The sequence below is a fragment of the Hyalella azteca genome, unplaced genomic scaffold, assembly GCF_000764305.2.
Source record: "Hyalella azteca isolate HAZT.00-mixed unplaced genomic scaffold, Hazt_2.0.2 contig5231, whole genome shotgun sequence".
In the NCBI taxonomy this organism is placed as follows: Eukaryota; Metazoa; Arthropoda; class Malacostraca; order Amphipoda; family Hyalellidae; genus Hyalella; species Hyalella azteca.
The window spans coordinates 1-21,768 of NW_025935426.1; the positions used below are offsets into that span (position 1 = coordinate 1).

Genomic DNA, 21,768 nt, shown 5'->3' on the forward strand with positions numbered 1-21,768 from the left:
TATTTTTAAATTAACCCAGTGCGGTGAAAAAGTTTGGCGGAAATTGATAGTGACATAAAATTATACTAAAATAATTAAATAAACTGGGACGGTTGGTTAAGCTTCTACCTGTATGATTGATTCACACGACGCTTCTATATGCGCTTGTAGTTTTCTGTAGACAATTTTGAAGATTTATGTGTTTAGTTAAAAAAAAACTTAAATTTAAGCATCATATAGATTTTTGAATAACCTCTCTCTCTTCCATTTTCAGCGCTCTTCCAGTTCATCACGATTTCTCCCGACATATGCACCACAACTGCCAACACGCAAGGAATTTGTTACTCGGCCACCGACTGCACCAACTTGCAGGGCACCGCAAGTGGCACCTGCGCGGCGGGCTTCGGAGTTTGCTGCACGTGTGAGTAACCATTACCCTGAAATATTTTTAAGATAGCCAATAGTTCTAACTATGACGAAAATTTCATAACAAAGCGCTCAAATGCTAAAATGGTGCAAGCTGCTTAATTAAAGAGGGTATGGATATTAGATTTGATAAAAAGGTAAAATAGTCAATACTCAAAAAGCGCAGCTGTAAGATGAAGCTGTTTTATAACCAATATAATTATTCCAGAAATGCAGTAATAAAATTTGAAAAAATTTTTAACGTTATTATCTTGCTTTCAATTTATGATGCATTAGTCTCAATAGGTAGATTGTGACTAGCGATCTTGCCAGTAATTGTCCGTGTTTCGCGACTAAAAATAAAGGAATCAGGTGATTGAGAAGTTGAAATTGATATGCATTCAAATTAGGAAACTTAAAAAGTTGCTGCTCGTATGTTGAAATAGTCACAAAGTCCATTAGTATTTTATGATTTAATGCTTCGGAATCAAAAAATTTATTTACAATTGGACTTTGCAGTTACGCGCAATTGCGACTCGTCCACGAACGTCAACGGAACGCTATTCCAGAATCCAGAATATCCATCGGCTACAACCACTGCTCCTGGTTCTTGCAAACTAACAGTTGTTCCTGTCAATGAAAATATCTGCCAGATTCGTTTAGACTTGATGGAATTCACTCTAGCTCAACCCGATGAGAACGGGGTTTGTGCCGACGACTTCCTGCAAGTGACTGGGGGAACGACGAGTATCCCAACGATTTGCGGACAAAATAATTTACAGCATCGTGAGTGGAATGCTTTTGCCAAGTTAAATTCAATAGCTTTGCTTGAATTCATACTGGTGTAATTTGCCCGGAAATTTGTCCCTTTAATTTTTAAAGAACTGACTTAAATCAATGTTTGACTTTGTAGTGTATGTTAATGTGAGCCCTGGATCTGGGAGCGTCTCGATCAACGTTGACACCTCAATACCGGGGGCTAAGTGGAACATCTCCGTCACACAAATAGAGTGCAGTTCGCCATACCGAGGTGAGTGTAACCTTCATTTAATTATGAAAATTGTATGAATAATTTTATAAGTTGTCTCTAGAATTTCATGATTCCATTCAAATTTAGCGCCAACTATTTTATACTGGTACCTCAGAATAATTTTGCTTATAGGAGTATTAAAATTGCACTAATTAAAGTGTTGTATAGCTATGAAACTTGCTACTTTTTACATGTAATTGGTGCATGAAAAAGTTATTTTTTTAAACATATAAATGAGTGATGAATTTTTATATATTGCTCTAGGGATCACCCATTCAAAATTAGATTCTTTTTTTCATGATTGAAATAAAAAATATTATTTCTAAGACTGCATAATAATGCTTAGTTGTAATTTCAACTTATTCTCATATTCAATTCACACGACAGCCCCGGCGGGCTGCCTCCAGTACTTCACCAACACATATGGAACCATCAAAAGCTTCAACTACGACGCCACGACCTTCTCGACCACCACGACACCCACGGGTATTAAGTTAAATCAAATAGATCATTCAAATGATTGTTTGAATGTTTAAAGATTTATATTACGGTCAAAAACTCGAGAACCTTACTTGATTTTTGAGTACGTTGAGAGTACCAGTAGAAAACCAAGTAAATTACAAAGTCGCAAATCGAACCGCTGCTTTTATTGACGGAAGTACATAATTCATGCCTCGAAAATTATAAACATTTAAAGAAATTTTAAATATTAAACCAATGAAAATAAAATTGGCACTTTACCCTAGTAAAGAAGGTCTAAATATTCATAGTCATGATGCTAAGTTTGTCCCGTTATAAACCTAAAATAAAACATAATTGTACTCTGCTTCGTATATAATATAGGAAATTAAGTATACATGTATCATAAATTTTCTTAACACAAGTTTTTAATTCAGCCACCACGCAGCTAGCCAGTCAGGTATACGGTGCCTGCATCAAGTCACAGTCTGGCTACTGCAGCGTCGCTTACAAGAAAACTTCTGACATGCCCAATGACTTCACCTTCTCCATGAGTGGTGCTAATGTACTGCCCCCAGGCAAGTATGTTAGGCGAAAAGTATTCAGAGAAAAGAAATGATTTACGAAGGCCATCACTATATTTATTAGATTAGATTTCATTCCATTTTCCGAAGCTGAATGAATATATTCATATCTACTAGTTGTAATGCTTTTTAATGCAACCTTGAAATATGTGCTTTCCTGCAAAGAAATGTTAATTTCATCATGTGTGTTTATGATTTTATATCTATTTGCACAATACTGAATTTTGATATATTAACTTTAATTTGTTTGTAAACTTAAATGGATTATCCATAAAGCTTTCACCTAAAATGAAATTAATTATTGTTTTGCCCGTGCAGGAACTACTCCTCCTTCTTCATCAGGCAGTGTTGACTGCACCGCAGATTACGTGTTGATCCCCATGGGTACAATAACTGACACAAACACGCCAGCTGACCGTTTCTGCGGGTTAAACTTTCCTAATAAAGTTGAATGTGAGTAGAGTTAGAACAGTGCAAAAAAACAGAGAAAGTTGGATCTTCGCTGTTAGATCTTTTCGTCATAGAGGTAAAATGAAGTAGGACCTCTCAGTCAAAAAATGCTGAGGGATGAGATGAGAATTTATTTAGAAGTCTAATATCATGTGATTCCTGCTCAATAAAATCAAGTCAATTGACCTCTCTAAAAAGAGTAATGAGTAAGGAACACCTTTTCCATCATATGTTCAAAGTCAGTCGGACATTTTGCCTAAATTGTGAAATGCAGTAGAATCTCTTACTCGGAAAGTGAAAGCAGCATTCGCTTGTGATATGTACGTATTAATTGAATGATTCTGAAAAGTCTAGCAAAATTACTGTACATTGTTTGAGCATAATACTATTCAATAGTTTAGCGACGTTTTATGGTCAATGAACCCCACAACTTAAATATAATTGAGATGTGTGCCATTACAATTGTGTGTAATAATAATAGTACAATCGGGGAAATAAATGAAATTGCGTATTGATGTTGATTTAAGATTTCTATCTATTGGGATCATTCCTGAAAATATGAAGATATAACTCATCGAAGGAATGCCTTAAAACATATATAAGGTGAAACATTATATTAAGATCATATTTAACTGCTCTCATCTTCCATACAGCCTCCGTCCAGCCGTTTGCCCTCTACGTGGTCACTGATGGCACAGAAGCTCCCAATAATGATGGCTCCAACGTGGGCTTCTCCATCGACTACAAAATGCAAACTTGCTAGATAAGAGATGTTATTTACTTACTGTGTTATTGTTTTTGTTTCTCCTGCAAAAGTCGCTCATGAAAAAAAGCAATTGGAATAGCTCACCCCTTATTAGCCTGAATTTTGTAATTTATAATTCAAATTATATCGCAGAACTACGTAGTTCCGAATTGCAGTGCTTGACTTTAGTCTATTTACTAGTTTCAACGGTACATTTAATAATGTACAGTTTGGTGCGGTTTCATTAATGACCGTTTTGCTTCATATCTAAACGGAAGGAGGCTTAATGAAAAATTAATTTGTTTATTTCTGTACATGTGATACGCTATTATTTAACAGTCTAGAAAATATTAGAAAACGAAGAATTTTTTTCTTCTCAATGCCAAAAATAACGTGTGATAAAAATAACGTGTGTCCGCATTCATGCACGTGTGAACCACACACGATTTGAAAATGAAAAATAGGAGCTTTATTAACTTTTGGATTAAATTTTCATCTTATTCAACACCCCCAGAATTTGCTGAAAAATATTTTTTTCGTTAAAAAGTGTTGTAGTTGGCTTGTGCAAAACAAACATGGATTTACATCGTAAATAATTGGAAGTGTTAATATAATTAAATAATTAATATCCACAATGAGATACACACTGTTCTTTAAAACTTCAGGCGTCCTTAAATCCTGTTAAAAGACATATTCATTAAATTTTTCATTTTGGAACTAAACTGCTACAAGATTAATATTTGAACAAAGTTAATTAAAAAATGTTAGAAATACGGAAAGTTTAAGAGAGCTTGTGGCAAATGGGAGTTGGATAGTCAGCTGAATATTTAAATTCATAGATTGGAACCGAAAACTGTTATATTTGAAAGAGGACTTATACAGTAGAATCGGTTAATAATGGTGGAGATAAAAAACTCTCTTTCGATACTGCTCAGCGAAAAAAGTTGCTTAGGATAGTAGTACATAAAATGATGCTAGAAAGCTTATAAAATCAGACCGAGCGAAAAATATTTTCCTGTACGTTACACGCCAGATCAGAAAAAAGGACAAGAAGGACAAGAAGAGAAGTGTAATAAATATTGCTTTTCTTGAATAAAGTACCTGGTAAATGAAATAGATTTCAATACTACGCACAACATGACTTCAGTACCTACATTACTAAGAATTAATCACACTAAGAAATAAAATGCTTAAGTATAAAGAATCAAGTTATAAATTAATGTATAAAGTGGTATCGTAGTAGATTAATAAATCAAGCTCAAATTGGAAAATTTGTGTATAAACAAATTTGTTGCAAAAGAATATAACTCAGTACTCACCGCAGTGTGTGACAGAGCGCATTTTCTCGTCGACGAAAATGTGAAGTCACGGACAGACAGACGGAAAGACGGACAGACGGACATGACGAGCATAATAGCGCCTTTTTTCCATAAATGAGAGAATGCGATAAAAAGATTAAATTAACGATGAAACTTAGCTGTTCAAATATATCATTGAACAAAGAAAATTAATTTTGAAATGCGAATCATTTCCGTCCTCCAAAATTGTGATCAGCGTCATTAAATTTATTATTGAAAATAAAATTTCGCACTGCCACTGGAGGTTTAATAAAAAATTAGTATATCCGCAGTATCGTTAGTGCTCATTTAAAATTAGTTTACCTGCCATGAAGTGGCATAACATGTGTTTATTCATAGAGAATATGACAGTGATATTAATAACGAAGCACCTCTTGTTGACAATATAATCGCATGTCAGTAGCTGTACTGACTTATAATGAGCTAATCTGTTCAAGAATGTAATCAGTTCACAGCTGTTGCGCAAGCGATTATTTGAATACATTTCATATTAGGAACCAAGTTGGCATCGGTAAAATGGCTGTTGGATGTGGCATGTGACACCAATTACGTATGGTGGAGTGGATTGTAATTGTAAATTTCAAAATCATATGCTTGCGCATGATTTCGTATCAAAAAATATATTTTATTTCCGCTACATTTACAACATAAAAAATGACATGGTTTGAAAAGCTAAGAGCTCTCAGCTGCTTTCGCACTCATTATTTAGGCCTATAGTGTATTCTGATGGTATGAGCCTTGTACAATATAACGGATAAGCCTGGGGCAATATAATAGGAAAAGCCAAGTGAATTATAACGGGATAAGTCTTCTAAATTTTAATGTTAGAACAATTGATTACAGTACTCAAAGTCCTAGTGTTTTAAAATGATTTAAATATAGTTTAATAAAATACACAGTATCAAAGTACCTGAATCAATTCAGCACAATATACTAAATTATGAGATTTCCTGTTGACTATGTAACATAATTTATTAAAACAAATTTAAATATCAAATTTGATGCCTCAATAAAGTGCCAAAAATAACAACTTCAAACTTAAAAGAAAGAACATTTAAGACAAGACCTTAGTTTAAAACCAATACTCCTGCCGTAGATGAACGTACGTCTCGCTCTACGACATCCTAAGCAGGAACGAGCGAGGACAGCACGCTCGTAGGTCGACCGTGTCCACTTGACGCGGTGCCCTGCAAGTCGACGTCGGCTCGATCAGCATATCTTAAACCTATCCTACGCCTTTGGACGTCCTACAACGTAACCGATTATCACTAACAACGTATTTTTTTATTTTGAATATCTATTTTTCCAGCTTGCCTAAAGCTGAATATTATTTTAGTTTGCCGTACTGATTTTTGCCGGTCCCTTGAGCCCTGCACAGTTTGCATCCAGTAACACTGCGCAATAGGTATAAATTTCAAGTGACATGTATTAGCGTTTTACTCGTTATTTTTATTTAGTTGCCGTTAAATATGTTTTTGATAGATATGTTTAGTTAGATATGTTTATTTTTATTTATTTAATTATTTCTCGACTTGTACCTTGCTCATATATGAGTATTTTCCTTTATACAAGAGTATTAACTTTCTTAGCGAACGAATTTTTCTTTCTCCTATAGGGAAACGATTAATGCAATACAGCAACCTATCCTAGAAAGGCAAATAATTATTGCACTATGAGGAAATTGTTTATGAAACGATTATATAGATTGCGAAGGCACAGTATATAGAAGTTAGATAAGTTGCACTGTTACGGGGCACTTATTGACTGGGCGTAATTCGAAACTATTACCTGTTCCGCAATAACCCTTCAGGTTCGACACGCTTCTCGCCGTTCATCACACGAAGGAAACAATTAAAGACGACCAAATATTAGGATTTCATTAAAGACGAAAGATGACAACAAGTGTTTAAGAATCGAAGTCTAGTCTAGGCTTCGAAGGTCTCCCTGTACGAGAGATGAACATTACGACTAAGTTTACAAATTGGACAAGCCATAACACATAATAAAGCTTAACAAGAATTCCTAAAACCTAAACTTGGACAGTTATAATTCACACAATTAACTGCAAGATCATGAAATAAGACAACAGCACTGGTCCTACTTTAAAATATCCGATGATAAAGTACACAGTACACACCTGTTCCCTGCGGTGGCGCAAACTGAATAAGGCTATTAGTGGCTACTAACCCGAACTTCAGGGTCAATCCGGCAACATTGTGAACGCGTCTGCTTTATTTATTAAATAATATACTTTTAAAAATTAATTTTTAAAGACCACACTTCCAAAGAATCCAGTGTCTCCAATCTTACGGATGTACAATGAATTTATCATTTTATTTTTGAATATTAAAAAATAAATAAATCATTTATTTTGACATTTGATTCATGCATTGTCTCCAACTTTACACAAGTGTGCAAAATTTCAGATTGATAGGATAAGTAGAAGTGTGTTAAAAATCGATTACAAGATTTGTAGCAGACAGACAAACAAACAAACAGACAAGAAGTGAAGTTAAGGAGAAGTGTTGTAAAATACATTCAGAAAAGTATAGGTTTCACTCTATATACGGCACTAGAGCAGCAAGTTTTTGGTACTGTCGCCAATCGACGGTTCGGAGGTTGTTTCACTAGTTTACACGAGATGTGGTTGGGTAACGGCGAAATCGCTTCTATAACAAAGCTTCTGGAGAGCTATCCTAATTACTCACGTTCCAGATTGCCGAAACTATGCAAATATCCGTTCGGCTTTCTCTCGAGGAATAATTTTTTCTAGTCCATTGCTCTTGTAGAGCGTTCCGAGGGACGACTTTGGAATTTCTTTTTCATTTCATTTGAGAGTCCGGTGATTAAGGTGTTATTATTTGTAGCAGGTTAACATATAGAAGAAATGAACAATTATGAGAAGAAACAAATATTTGAATTTGCTACGAAGAGCATCTTTTCCTTAGTTACAGCCAAGTTCTTATGTAATGGCGCACGTGCTTAAAATTGTCGATGCTCAAATTTTTGTAAAGGAATGCGCTCACGAAAGGCCTTAAAAGTTTGAATTAGAGAAGGTCTTGCTCAAACTGTTTGGCATTTTAATTAGAAAGTAATATATATATAATTAATATATGAGATAAAAGTCCAACATGTTGATCCAGGATGAACATATCGAAAGTAAGTGTATAAAAATCCCGAAGAAAATTCGAAAGAACATTCCTGCCTTTGAATGAGATTCATCCGAACTCACCCTGCCAAAAGAAAAGGTTTTAAGAGAACCTGAAACGAGATTAAACTGACCCCGTCGTCGGAAAAGGCAGCAAGCGAAAGATCGTCTCAAATACGATTTTTCCTACAGATGAGCTTCAAGAGAAAACTCAGCTGCACGGGGAAAGTTTCCTCTGAACACACACGAGTAAGGAGAGCAAGACTGGTAGACAGTGCGTGCTGATCTGTCCTTTTGATCCTCCGACTAAATGGGCCACTACCTCAACGATGACTATGCACTTTCGAGCAAACATATATTTTTTTTTTGCATTGAAGTCTCACCGCTCCTGGAGACAGGGTTGGGTGTGAGTGAACGGTACAGAGTATAAAGTCAATTAACAATATTGTTTTTTGTATACACTAAACATGATTCAAGTAAATTAAGACACTCTAATGTTTTACGACTAGCTTAATTTTTACGTAGGAATAGCTTGATGCAACAATTGTTTCTTGATTTAATTTTTTCACGAGTGTTAGAGAACAATTATACACAATCGTGACAGCAACCTCAGTGATAATAAAAACAGAGTTATAAACATAAAAGTGGTTTGTGATGCATTTTTCATTCATGTTCTGATGAGTCTTGTTCTGAAAAAAAAATTAGCAGATAAAAATAAATTCCGTAATCTTGAACTACAAGTCGATCGTTTATAAATTCCATTGTAGGTTGAATTAGTCGGATAGACTTTATTGAATAACCCAATATTTTGATGAAACCGGAATTTATTTAACCATTCACGCGCATGGTTACTGGTCTATAAAGCCAAGCAGTGTTGGTAGCGAGACGACAGTTTGCATTTAGCTTGCGTATGGTTTGCACGGCTGGCGAACTGTAGTCAGGCGAGTTACGAGTGGTGGTCTTCGTACCTCATATGTGCACGATCTATTAGATATTTTAAATGCATGCATCTATCTGTGGTAAATACACGGAAATAAATCACTGACACATTTTTATTTGTCATTAAAGTAGACACTTCTGCATAGTTGTGAGAATTAATTGACAATAAAATTGATTTTCACGAAGAGAAGTCGAAATCCAAGCTCAGAATCTCCTCTCCAAAAAATGCAACCGATGCAAAAGTTTTCAATAATCACTGTTCAACTTGAGCCTTCCTCATTTCGCCCATAAACAACCGAAATAAATTTATTCGAAACATCTAGCTGCCGCTTTTATTTTCCTATTCTAATTGAAAATAGGTAGCTAAAATTTCGATTGACGAATTTCCCGGTACCTTCCTTTCATGAAACAACCAATGCTCACAACATAATCTTCGTTTCCAGATGACCATTGACATTATGAATTATTACGCGTGCGCTGTCGCCTGCTGGGCGCTGCTGGCTGTGGTCGGGCGAGCGACGCCGGCGAAGATCGAAGGCCTGGAACAGACGCAGGAAATTGATGATGTGGACTACAGAGATCCTCGACGTGAGTTCTAGTAAATTATCTACATTGAAATATTTATAAATGAAGCCACTGATATGAGTATATAAACCATAATTAATATTAAATAACAATAAATACTGGTATAATAAACCATACTAGTACATTTTCTATCATTCATTATTCTCAACGAACATAACGCTTGCAGGTATGTATTACACAAGCATTATGTGAAAACGCACTTGGTGTGAGTATCGATACCATTTTCAAATATTCACAAGGGTTTGGCAAACTAAGGGAAAAACCTGAGAAATCCACAAAATATATTTTAGTAAGTTGTAGGTCCACCGTTTCCGGCTATTACAGCCTCAATTTTACGAGGTATTGATTCGTTCAAATTGTGAATTGTTTCCAAAGGAATTTTAACACATTCCTCAGTTAAAACTCCCTCCAGCTCTTTTAAAAACGATGGCGGCGAGAATCGACTTCTGACTTGCATCTCTAAAACCGACCATAAATGTTCGATAATATTCAGGTCTGGTGATTATGTTGGCCAAATGAGATGCTCAACTTCATTGGAATTTTCCTCGTGCCATTTTTCAACAATTCCAACTGTTTGGGTAAGGGGTATTATGATCTTGAATGATGACGTTTTTCATAGGAAGCAGTGCTTGAACCATTGGATGAATTTGGTGGTCGTGTAAAGTTCCCAAATAGTCTCGGCTGTTGATTCTTCCATCTAGAGAAATCCTTTGTAAGCCGGATTTCCAAAAAATAGGAACTCAGATCATTACAGATCCACGGCCATCCATGTTTTACGGTTGGGTGGAGGCAAAGAGTGATATTTTATACTTGCACAGATCAATGTGTAGGGATAAATTATGATTTAGCATTAACAATAAACAATAAAACATAAAAATATGTAATGTTTTCATTGTTTATAACATGTTAAAAAATTACGATATCAAAATTTCAGCTGTTTCCCTTATTTTGTCAAACCCCTGCACAGCTCACTGTTATAAATTTCAGCAACTATAGGAAATCATAGATATGTTCAATGTTTCTAAAAGTAATTTTTATCTTAGTTTATGATTAAAACAAGGCTGAAGAATCAATAAGGCAACTTTTATGTAACTTATCATTTCGAACTGCTGCGGGCATATGAATAAAACGAGGTATTTAATACAAGCAATTATGTTAGAAAATAAAATCGTATTAAATAGCTGCATGTAATGCTGAACTAATTAAGGAGCAAATTCTTGAATCGCAGTCCTTAAGCAGAACTAAATAAAATATATACAAGATGATTGAAATTCTCACGAATTAATTTGATATCAAGAGTTTATATAAAAACTTTTATGTTGCATAACCGTAATTCTATATATGCCATGCCATGGAAGTGAAAAGTCCTATGTTTGTGAAAACTTCCTGAAGATTCTTGGGCAAAGTTTCACAAGAAAAATTAATTTTATTGTTTTGAAGACTTTTTAAATGTCTGATATTATCTCATTTGCAGTGATTCTTTTCAAGTTCATCTCGGTCGCCCATGATAGCTGCATCACCACAAGCAACACGCAAGGAATTTGTTACTCGGCCACCGACTGCACAAACTTGCAGGGCACCGCAAGCGGCACCTGCGCGGCAGGACTGGGAGTTTGTTGCACGTGTGAGTGACAAATTATGTGAAATTAGAGGTTTCAACAACAGAATAATTTTTTTTGTAAGGGAGGCATTTGGAAAGGGGTGACATCTTGAAATTGGCAAAAATTTCATTAGTCAGTTATAAGTTTTGAATTTTTTAAATGAATTCCCGTAGTATAATTGACGTGGTGAGCAGAGGTTTCAATGATTTTTCTTAGTTACAATTTTTAGAACCATGGCTTATTACAATTTCTGAAAATGGTGGATCGTAGAATGAAAATTGTAGGGATGTTCAGACCACTTAAATGGCAATTACAAGCTCTAGGAATAGGCTATCGCAGCACTAGTCATTTAGTCAAACAACGATGGCACTTCAAAATAGCATTCTTTTCTCCTCAATTTGTCTTGCAGTTACGCGCAATTGCGAATCGTCAACGAACATCAACGGAACACTCTTCCAGAATCCAGAATACCCTTCAGTGACAACCGCTGCTCTTGCTGCCTGTAGGCTCAAAGTTAGTCCCGTCAACAACAACATCTGCCAAATACGTCTGGACTTGACTGACTTCTCCATCGGCCAGCCCAATGCAGAGGGGGTTTGCGTCACTGACTTTCTGCAAGTGACCGGAGGAGCGACGAACATCCCTTTGATTTGTGGTGAAAATGCTGGACAGCATCGTAAGTTAGATGTTGCTTCCGTCGCTCAGTTATTATATAGAAATTTTGCAACGCTGTATAAAATATTTGAGGTATAAAGCAATTAGTTTGTATCTAAAATGTTTTAACACAAGTGTAAATCAAAAATTTGTAGAGGATAGTTTGAAATTATGCTTGCGCACCGTTCGCACGGCTGGCTAACTATATGATTACACATGAAAGATTTTGTAACCCTGATTGTCCATTATCTATTTTTATATTTTAAAAGCCTGCATCAACGTCTTGTAAATCGTCAGAATTGAACCATGGATTTATTTTAACTGCAGTGTACCTGGATGTGAGCCCCGACTTTGGGAGCATCACGATCAATGTTGACACCTCAACGGTCGGAGCCAAGTGGAACATCTCCGTTACTCAAATATCGTGCAACTCCCCCTACCGAGGTGGGTACATGTCATGAGTAACATGAGTAACGTATGAAAAATGCTGTCCAGCTTTACTGGTTGAAAATATTTCATTGCTGATTGTATTGTTCTATTTATATATAAGTTACGACCCGACGATTTGATCATTCGATCAGGTGAAAATATCACAAACCCATAAACTGTTTCTGCCGCCCACCTCTTTGAAAGTTCCCAATTATTATACACGAGGTGTTTTCTATAGGTCCATGATAAATTGAAAAAATCTTGCTAATGTTTTTCTCAATATAATGCACAGTTGTATTCATGAATTCTTAATCATTGGGATTCTATTCCACACGATAGCTCCGTCGGGATGCCTTCAGTATTTCACGAGCACATTTGGGACCATCAAAAGCTTCAACTACGACGCAAAAACAACCTCAACCACCACCGCCCCCACGGGTAATATAAATATCCTCCAGTTCCTCCAACCGATCCATTGATTGACTAGTGGCTAATTAATGGCAGCCTGGACATATGTGGTGGTCTTCGAGTTCAGTTGTGATTAAATGAAATTCGTTAGCAGGCATTATTAGAATTTTCGAAACTTCTGTGCGTTTTTTTGTTTGTTTATTAATAATGTGGTGAAGTGTCACGTCATCCATAAAACTTGTGAATCTTTCCACTGAAGTAAACCTTTCTATTTCTTAAATTTACTTTTCATGAAGTTCACTGCAAAATGCAATTAAATGGACGGGACACAAGACACCACGTTATGAAATAATCCGCAAATAATAATCTTACATGCTTATTAGCAACGAAACTAAATAAAGAATATTCAGTACCTTACTAAAACCTAAAAAGATCAAACTCAATTAATTATCTCTCATATACCATATTTAACTCGACAACAGCTACCACTCAACTGGCGAACCAGGAATACGGCGCTTGCATCAAGTCACAGACGGGTTTCTGCAGCGTTGTTTACAGCAAAACTTCTGGCGTCAGCGCCGACTACAGCTTCTCCATGACTGATGACCCTACCTCATATGCACCAGGTGAGAAACTCGCACATTCAGTGAATACACTCTACACATTCAGGGGATGCGCTTGTGAAACTCATAGCCCGAACACAGGGTGAATAAATGTATGTATCATGCTCTATCCATTTGTGCATGGTCCATTGTGGTCTGGGACTGCTACTGAAATAAATACTAAGGATACTAAGGGCAACGTGTCGGTTTGCAATGTCATTCATACCTAAGGGTTTGGTTCACAAGAGTTTATTTAACTATACAGTGGGTTAGATAATAATTTTTTGGCAACGACGGAAGTTTCATTTGCTTCTACATGGATTTTGAATGACTTTTAAGACCATAAAAAATTTAACTTTGTAGACCTCTGTAATAATATCTGATTTTAATATATATCAGTGACTTGGTCCTCCCTGTGTAGGAACTGTCATACCCGGAATGGTGAAGAGCTCAAACTGTTCAACGGATTACTTGGTAATCCCGAGCGGTATTATAGCCGACACAAACTTAATATATTCTAACATCACTGCTGCTGATCGCTACTGCGGGGCCAATTTCGCTGCCTCCCCAGACACAATTGCATGTGAGCTGGATATTAATCGTTTTTAAAGTGTAGAGACCACTAATATATCATTTAAAAGGAATTAGGACAGATTTTTTTGAAGAGGATATATTTACCTGTACATGGATCTTAAATTATTATTAATAAAAAAAGTAATAATAATTATAATAATAATAAAATAAGAACAATAATAATAGTAGTAATGATTATTCAAATTCTAATAATATTCGGAATGAATATTGAAAAACAATGAAAGATACTTGACAATATACCACCAGAAATCGGAAGTTTAATTTAATATAGCCTAACTTTAATATAGCCTAACTAAATATAGCCCACATTTATGTAAATGGTAGTTAAGTAAGTAGGAAATGGGAAGCGCTGGTGGTACTGGTTCGCTTTTTGCTAATTTCAAAATATCTTCTAAATAAAAAAATATCAAAATATCTTCTGAGTCTATTCTTCCTCATTCAAGATTTTATTTTATTATATATCTATCGTGTAACAAGTATTTTATATTACATTGTATTAGAGAAAAAGCTTTAAAATATATGTTTCATTTTAAAGAGCAGCTTCACATCAAAAATAATCCGCCGGTTTAAATAATTTCTCACGGTAGGGTTTGTATAATTTGTTTATTTAGTTTTCGTTTGTGACAATTAGAAAGTATCATTAATTTAAGTATATCAAGTAGTTTAAAAGAATTTTTTTTCGAAGAATTTGATTGAATTTCTGTAATCTCAACAGCCAAGGTGCAGCCGTTCGTCCTGTACGTGGTCACTGATGGTACAGAGGTCGGCATCGACGGCTACAACGTGGGCTTCTCCATCGACTACAGAATGCAAGCTTGCTGATCGCAGAGCTGCAATTTATATTTAAATTTCAATTATTTTACCTGCAATTGCCTGTTATTTTATGTTAAGATGCTTGTGATGAGCATGTATGCTATCAGTTACACGCACTGGTTCATATCTAAGATATTTTATAATTGTTGTGTACCGTCCAGAGTGTCCCAAAATCAGGAGAATTGCCTATGTTATTTTAGGTTAAGATGCTTGTGATGCGCAATAAGCTATCACTTATAAGCACTGGTTCATATCTAAGATATTTTATGATTGTTGTGAATAGCGTCCCAAGTGCCCCAAAATCAGAAGAGACGACATACGTAAATATGACATCGTTGTTATTTATTAAACTAAATCTAATGAGAAGAATATGATCTGAATGTTATTTGGCATCGGATTATCATTTACTCTTTTATGCATGGCATTTTGTAATATTTTTTCTGAATTTTCCAAGAATGGTATTTAAATTCTTGCTTCAAGAGAGAAATGAGGTTAAGAGATGACTCGATTTTTAAGCCATACGAAATAATTTTATACGTGCTCAAAAGCCTACACTCAAGAATTGGTGAAGTTATAGGATTATAAATCTTAATATGCGAGTCCATAAAGACAACTAGGAAGCAGAACTATAAATACATTCATGAAAACAAACAGTTTTGATTATTTGCACGGAAAATTTTAAGATATACGGCAATTATCGACATTTGTCCTCGTTTTGTTTCAGTTTATGTTTCAGTACTCGCATCACTGGAATAGTTTTAACTTAACGAGCTTCGACCAATAAACAGAAAACTCTTATAGTGAGAGCAGTTCAAACTTATTACACTTACACATTTCATCATACAATAAAAGTTGTAACTTTCAATTCACATAGCAAAAGAATTTACTTTGAAATTTGGTTTCTACAATAAAACAAACAAATCAGAACAGAATAATTTTTCATAGCCGTGTGAACTGGTTTTGAGAAAATGCAGGTAGTATACGATGCATTCAGATTCAGAAGGTTGCCAATAAATATTCATATATACAGCTTTAAATCATGCATTCTAATAACTATATATAACTAAATAACCCCATAGCACTCAGCTTTTGTTTATGCATTTTCCTGGTTAGAGAGCAAATAATAACAAAATTTCCGAAAGTTTTTTGCTGTTTGTTCTGAGAAAATTACCAGCTGTCAGCGATGTACGAAGGCCACCAGCACAGAACTTCAAGATAATAATCTATTGATTAAGGAAATTATTGTGAAGGAACACATGACTTCACATGGTCTACTTCGTGGTAAACAGGTTCTGTCGTTCAAGGGTCGGCCTTGAGTTAAGAATTATAAGGGTCAACCTATACGAATTTCGCGGAAAAATTGTAGATGAACAAAATATTGCAAAAATTAGGGTCGCTTTAATGGTAAATTAGGATGAATTCGCATATACTAAGTTTAAATGCAGTTGTATAATTAAAAAATTAGAAGATAGTAGAAGTTATTCCAATTGAGTTGCATACAATTTCTTACAGTTACAGCTACATAAATTTATGAAAACAACAGATAGTTTGACTTAATAATCAGATAGAGAGTTCATGAAAAATTAAATTTACAAAACATCGCCTTATGAGATTAAGTAAAACAAAATCAAGGCAAGAATGTGTTGTAGAATATGATCGAAGAAATATATCATAATCTTTTCGCGTGAACTGCACGCCAAAATAAGTATATGCAAGCAGATGTAGATGTTTACGAAACTATTGAGACTGATAATGGATAGATGTACTATTTTCCGCGCTTAGCCATGCAAAATAGGCATTCATAATTATCGGGATAACAGAGTTCCAATTTTGTTTTCTACTTTTCTTTCAATATGTACATGTTGAAATAATCGTTGCTAAGGCTGAACCGCTACAATGTCTGTATTTTGTTTTTAAAGATCCAAAAATATGACTTGTGGAATGCGCCCACCCTGGAACGAGCATGAATTTTCCACATACATTTGCATGATTAAATTGATGCAAATTACAAGACCGTTTTGTAATGTAAAGGTTTTTCATTTCATTTTACGTAATATTTCGAAAAACATTGTGACTAAATTTCACTGAAGCGTTCATTGGTCGGGGGCTTGGAGTACATAGCTTGACTCACAAAACGACCGAGACAGATGATAGAAAATAAATTAATGACTCTGATAACAGTTTCCATATTTCTTTGATTTATTCACTTTATTCACATAAAAGTGAAGTTTTTACTGGTAATTTGTCAGTGTTTGTGACAACGCTTCAACATTATAAAGGTAGAACAAATAAAGCTGTTTTGGATAAATTTGAATACATTTCCATAAAATATGGATATCGTAGTTATTTCCTCATTTGACGACCCGATAAAAATATCCCAGCAAATTCAACTTTTCACCACAAGCGATGAGCTCCCCCAATTGCACGTGTACACTTATTATTTCAAGGGAATATTTAACGAAACAAAATAAAGAATTGTTTTCTGGAATTGCGTTGCATTGATGTTGGGAAAACCACCATCTGCCTTTGATAAAACGACCTCCAACAGGGGTCGCATCGTGAGACATGAAGCCAGTTGGTGTAAGTGGGCCTTACAAAGTGAAGGCAGCTGGCTTTCTATTGTATATTTAAGGGTAGAATAGTTTACATTATTCAGACTTTAAGCAAAGTGGTGCAAGCATTGGGAGCGAGACGTAAAAATTAGGGGGCAGCATAGTGAGTTAAGCGTCGTGTTGGATGCAGCATAGTGAGTTAAGCGTCGTGTTGGGGGCAGCATAGTGAGTTAAGCGTCGTGTTGGGGGCAGCATAGTGAGTTAAGCGTCGTGTTGGAGGCAGCATAGTGAGTTAAGCGTCGTGTTGGAGGCAGCATAGTGAGTTAAGCGTCGTGTTGGAGGCAGCATAGTGAGTTCTTGAGTCTAAACATTTATTCTTATCTTTTGGTTGTAACGAATGTGGCTATAATATATAACAAATAAGAAAGTGAATTTAATATCTAGCGAATATGTAACTTATTTAAAAATATTTATTTATACTGCATAACGTATCTCGAAATGCTCCGTATAAATAACTTGTATTACCTAGTGATGAGCAAAATGTCGTTTTTTTGCAGTGTACTTTGACGTGTCTCCCGGTTTTACGGACGTTAAACTGGATATCAAAACGACAACTACAAATAACAGATGGCAAATTTCTGTAACCCAGATCGACTGTACTTCTTCTTCTTCTCTTCAGGGTAATCTGAAATGACAGAATTATTTCAAGATTATTATTTAAATAAAATTAATTATATATGTATTGCTACAATTAATTGATTCCCGTAATAAATGTTCTGTGAATCAAGAACCAAGAAGAAAAAAAAACAGGAAAAAATGTTCAGAAAATCATATATAAGTGGAAATACCATCTATATTATTCAAATATCAGCTCAATTATTTATTATTTCGTCAGCTCCGAGTGGTTGTCTGCAGTACTACACCGGGAGCACCGGAACCATCAAAAGCTTCAACTACGCGCAGCCAACCGCTACACCAACAGGTGATAAATTATGTATTCAAGAAAATAGTTGTGTATGACTCCACTTGATAATTTTTGGACAATTTACTCAAAATTATCTAAAACTTGCGTCTGTTAAAAGTAGTTAGTAACGAAGGGTTTAATTCTCAATAATTTTAATTACAAAAAATAATGATAAATAAACTGAAAACATTACCTTAGCCTCTGGTAGTTCTAGCGCTTTTCCAGCGGCCATTGCGTTGGATCGCATCCCAGGTACCGATGTGCAATAATTAAAAACACGTACGTGAAGTCATGGGAATTTCTTTTCCAAAAATATTAGCGACGAGAAGAGAATCCAGTCATATTATAAATGCATTTCTTTACAGCCCTGAATTTTCAATATTCAATTTAGACCATTTATGGTGCCTATTGCATGGAGTTTAATGCAAATCTCTTGACGCAGAAAACCGTCAGCTGTCGAACCAAGATTACAAGGTGTGCATCGCAGCGCAGTCGAACGCCTGCAGCGTCACATACAAAAAAAGCTCTAAAGCCCCCAACGACTACAGCTTCTCAATGACTGAAGATTCAATTGCTTTTGATCGTGAGTATAATTTAGTTGGTGTTAGTTATATCAGCACTATATGGCAAAAAGTGGTGATACTAATGCAATTACTGTGATAAATAAGCTAAACGCTAAATTTGGAATTACTGATATTTTATGGGTACCCAATGGAAATTTATGCTTCAAAATCACCTTTATTTATAGAAAATGACCATTTATAAATGCAGCCCCTGGTCCCGGGTTTGTCGGGGCCTCCTGCACCACGGACTATCTGACCATCCCTGGGGCGGTCATCACCGACTCGTGGTCCGTCCTAGACCCGCCGGGCTCCGAGGGTGACACTTTCTGCGGCCTGAATTTCCCTGAATCCGTAAAAAGTAAATTTTTTACACGAATTGTTGGCCTGATAGTGAATAAGGAAATTTTCAGTCGATTTAGATCATTCATTTACCAAACCAAGTCTGTTATTTTTTACAAGTGATATATTTTTATTGGAAAATTGCAATTCAACGCTTCAATAATAATGTTATTCCGGACAATGCGGCAAAAAATAATTGATCTAATTTATTGGCTTCCATTACCTCTTTTGTAGGATAATTATGTCTTGATCTCAATTTTTTGAAGGTACAAGTACTCAGCCCTTCCAGCTACACGTGAAAACCAACAGCAAAGAAACGACCACAGACTGGTTCAACGCAGGATTTTCTCTGGACTATTCACTGAGCGCTTCTTGCTAATTCAGTAATAACGAAAGTCACATGTTGCAATCCATTTCTTTACATTCATCATAAGAGGCAATTAAGTCGGTGTCAAATGATTCTTCGTCTTTATTATTAAAAGAAAAAGCAAGTGGGAATGATTATATTTTTATTTGAATGTAACTGAATACGTTTGATCATTGAACGAAATTACTTCAATGAAAAATTTTTCGAGCATTAACGAAATTCTTTTGCATCGAAAGTTCCTGGATATAATTAAAAAATTATCTTAATTGATATTCCTTTAAATCCCCAGCATATCTGGCAGGTGGGAGCTTCTTCGTTTATCATTTTCTTGGAAACTACTGGGCAAGGCTGACATTCTATTTTCGTCTTGCTCAGTGAATGTTGTCTATTGAGAAGTTTATTTACATTAATGACCAATCAGTTGCAAATCAAGTTCCAGTCCTTGAAAATGATCTTTGGCTTTAAAACCAGAAGTCTTCACTAAATGAATAAAATTTCCATTCACTCTGGCTATACATGAGCTCCACCCGGACTTCACTGGAGCTTCGCTATAGCTTCACTCGGACTTTGATTGCTATCCTTATACTACATAATATCACGAATACCTCCTGGATAATCAGATACTACCACTTATCACGGATACTCTTTGGTATTGTGGTTATAACCCGGTAATAAATTGTGTCAATCAATTTCATTCAAGTCACTTGGGACCGGGGACTGAAATCATTTAAAGGAGTAGTAATAAATAACTCATAATAATTGAACGATAGGAACTGATTACTTAAATTTAGAACAACACTTATTCAACCCGAAAGTGCATGCACGATTTTCGTGTCCTGAATGAATAATCGTATTTTCGTCAGGTATCTGTGAATATGGAGGCTGCTCACAAATATTCTCATAACGATTGGCTGAACATTTAAATGCGTAAGAATAAAAAAATTTGACATAGATAATTTGTTCGTGATCGCTATTTAATCATGATATATTAATAAATATGTTCAGTTCAAAGATGGAAGGAGGGAATTACTATTTAGCTTAAAATATTATAATATTCTGGCACCCGAAGTCGAACTGATAATTGCTTTCCATCTGCCTCTCTAAGGGGACCGGCTACCCCTAAATTTTCAATTTTGGCGTTTTCCGGTTTTTGTGCTCATCTTAAAGCTTACTTTCTGACGCATCGAACGGTACCAGAATCATCTCTCTACGTTGAAAAATGATTTCGTGACAGCTCCCCAAAGGGACGCGGTTTTGAGGGCCCTTCAGTAAAGTCTATGGGATTAATTCGAAGGCTGGACACACTAAGAAGGAACGTCTGACGTAAAGCGGCCAATTAAGGCATTATCCGGTGCTTATACTCATCTTAAAGCTTACTTTCTGACGCGTCGAACGGTACTAGAACCATCTTTCTACGTGCATTTTTACGTACACGATGAGAAAAATGAGAAAAAAATGAGAAAAATGGGAAAAACGCGCATAAAAAAAACTATGGGGAAAATGAGAAAAGTGATCACAGAGTCGTTTGTTATGGTCTTTACAAATCGAATGATACGTGTCTCGATGTTGTAGGATGATATTTGTAGGAGGCGATAGATTTTCTAAAGTACCCCTTTTTAGCCGTTTTCTATGAATTTCACGTTTTCTATCAATTTTTTTCGAAAAATTCATATGTGCAAAATGTTATTGTTTTTACATTTTACGTATGTATGTGAAGTTTCATGATCGGATAATAACTGTAGAAGTTTTTCCGGAGGGTAGCCGGTCCCCCTAAGTGGACGCTGTAGTCGCCGAGTTTTTCTGAAAAATAAATGACTTAGATTCATGCACCTAACTGCTTCAAACTTTTAATTGTTGGTTTTTTGGTTATTTTTTTTAAATAAAGTAGTCAGAGTAAGTATTTAAGCCGATGGAACATGAATAGCTAGCCATGAATATACACAGACTAGACAAAAGATGATTGGTATGTCGTCAATAAAGTATAAATCGCCACCATCAAATAAATACACTAAACGAAAATTAATAAGAAAACTCAAAAAATTTTCATGAGCATAAATCATCTTATTATTCAAAAACCAACAGCTTGTATTTCTTATAAGCTTTATATCGTTCATATCTGCTGGAAGGCGATCTGGTAGTGGCTGCGCCAGTGTTGATGGCAGGGCATATATAGACGTGGCTCACGGTTCCAGCCGCTATT

General features: G+C 35.5%; 3 protein-coding genes across 3 annotated transcripts; all 3 read left to right on the forward strand.

The window, feature by feature from the left end:
- Window positions 1–253: 253 nt before the first annotated feature.
- Window positions 254–4,113, forward strand: LOC108675067 (the record flags this gene model as incomplete). Its single annotated transcript, XM_018163049.1, has 7 exons — window positions 254–400; window positions 904–1,170; window positions 1,298–1,414; window positions 1,802–1,900; window positions 2,311–2,451; window positions 2,776–2,910; window positions 3,561–4,113. Coding segments are annotated over 7 exons (1,016 nt in total), but the record flags the coding sequence as incomplete, so codon positions are not given.
- Window positions 4,114–9,496: 5,383 nt separating this feature from the next.
- LOC108675068 lies at window positions 9,497–15,215 on the forward strand. Its single transcript, XM_018163050.2, has 8 exons — window positions 9,497–9,685; window positions 11,157–11,306; window positions 11,693–11,959; window positions 12,265–12,381; window positions 12,706–12,804; window positions 13,257–13,400; window positions 13,798–13,959; window positions 14,686–15,215. Exons 1-8 carry the CDS (start codon window positions 9,541–9,543, stop codon window positions 14,790–14,792), a joined length of 1,191 nt encoding a protein of 396 aa, XP_018018539.1. The 5' UTR covers window positions 9,497–9,540; the 3' UTR covers window positions 14,793–15,215.
- Window positions 15,216–17,556: 2,341 nt separating this feature from the next.
- Window positions 17,557–19,588, forward strand: LOC108675069. The gene is made up of 6 exons (XM_018163051.2): window positions 17,557–17,560; window positions 17,893–18,015; window positions 18,231–18,317; window positions 18,742–18,882; window positions 19,071–19,220; window positions 19,468–19,588. Coding segments are annotated over exons 1-6 (615 nt in total). The 5' UTR covers window positions 17,557–17,559; the 3' UTR covers window positions 19,581–19,588.
- The last annotated feature ends 2,180 nt before the right edge of the window (window positions 19,589–21,768 follow it).

Coding starts and splice junctions, on each gene's coding strand:
- LOC108675068 (XM_018163050.2), top strand. CDS start 9,541: ATGACCATTGACATTATGAATTATTACGCGTGCGCTGTCGCCTGCTGG. Junction 11,960..12,264: donor TGAAAATGCTGGACAGCATC/GTAAGTTAGATG, acceptor TTTTAACTGCAG/TGTACCTGGATGTGAGCCCC. Junction 12,805..13,256: donor AACCACCACCGCCCCCACGG/GTAATATAAATA, acceptor ACTCGACAACAG/CTACCACTCAACTGGCGAAC.
- LOC108675069 (XM_018163051.2), top strand. Junction 18,016..18,230: donor TTCTTCTTCTTCTCTTCAGG/GTAATCTGAAAT, acceptor TTATTTCGTCAG/CTCCGAGTGGTTGTCTGCAG. Junction 18,883..19,070: donor AGATTCAATTGCTTTTGATC/GTGAGTATAATT, acceptor TTATAAATGCAG/CCCCTGGTCCCGGGTTTGTC.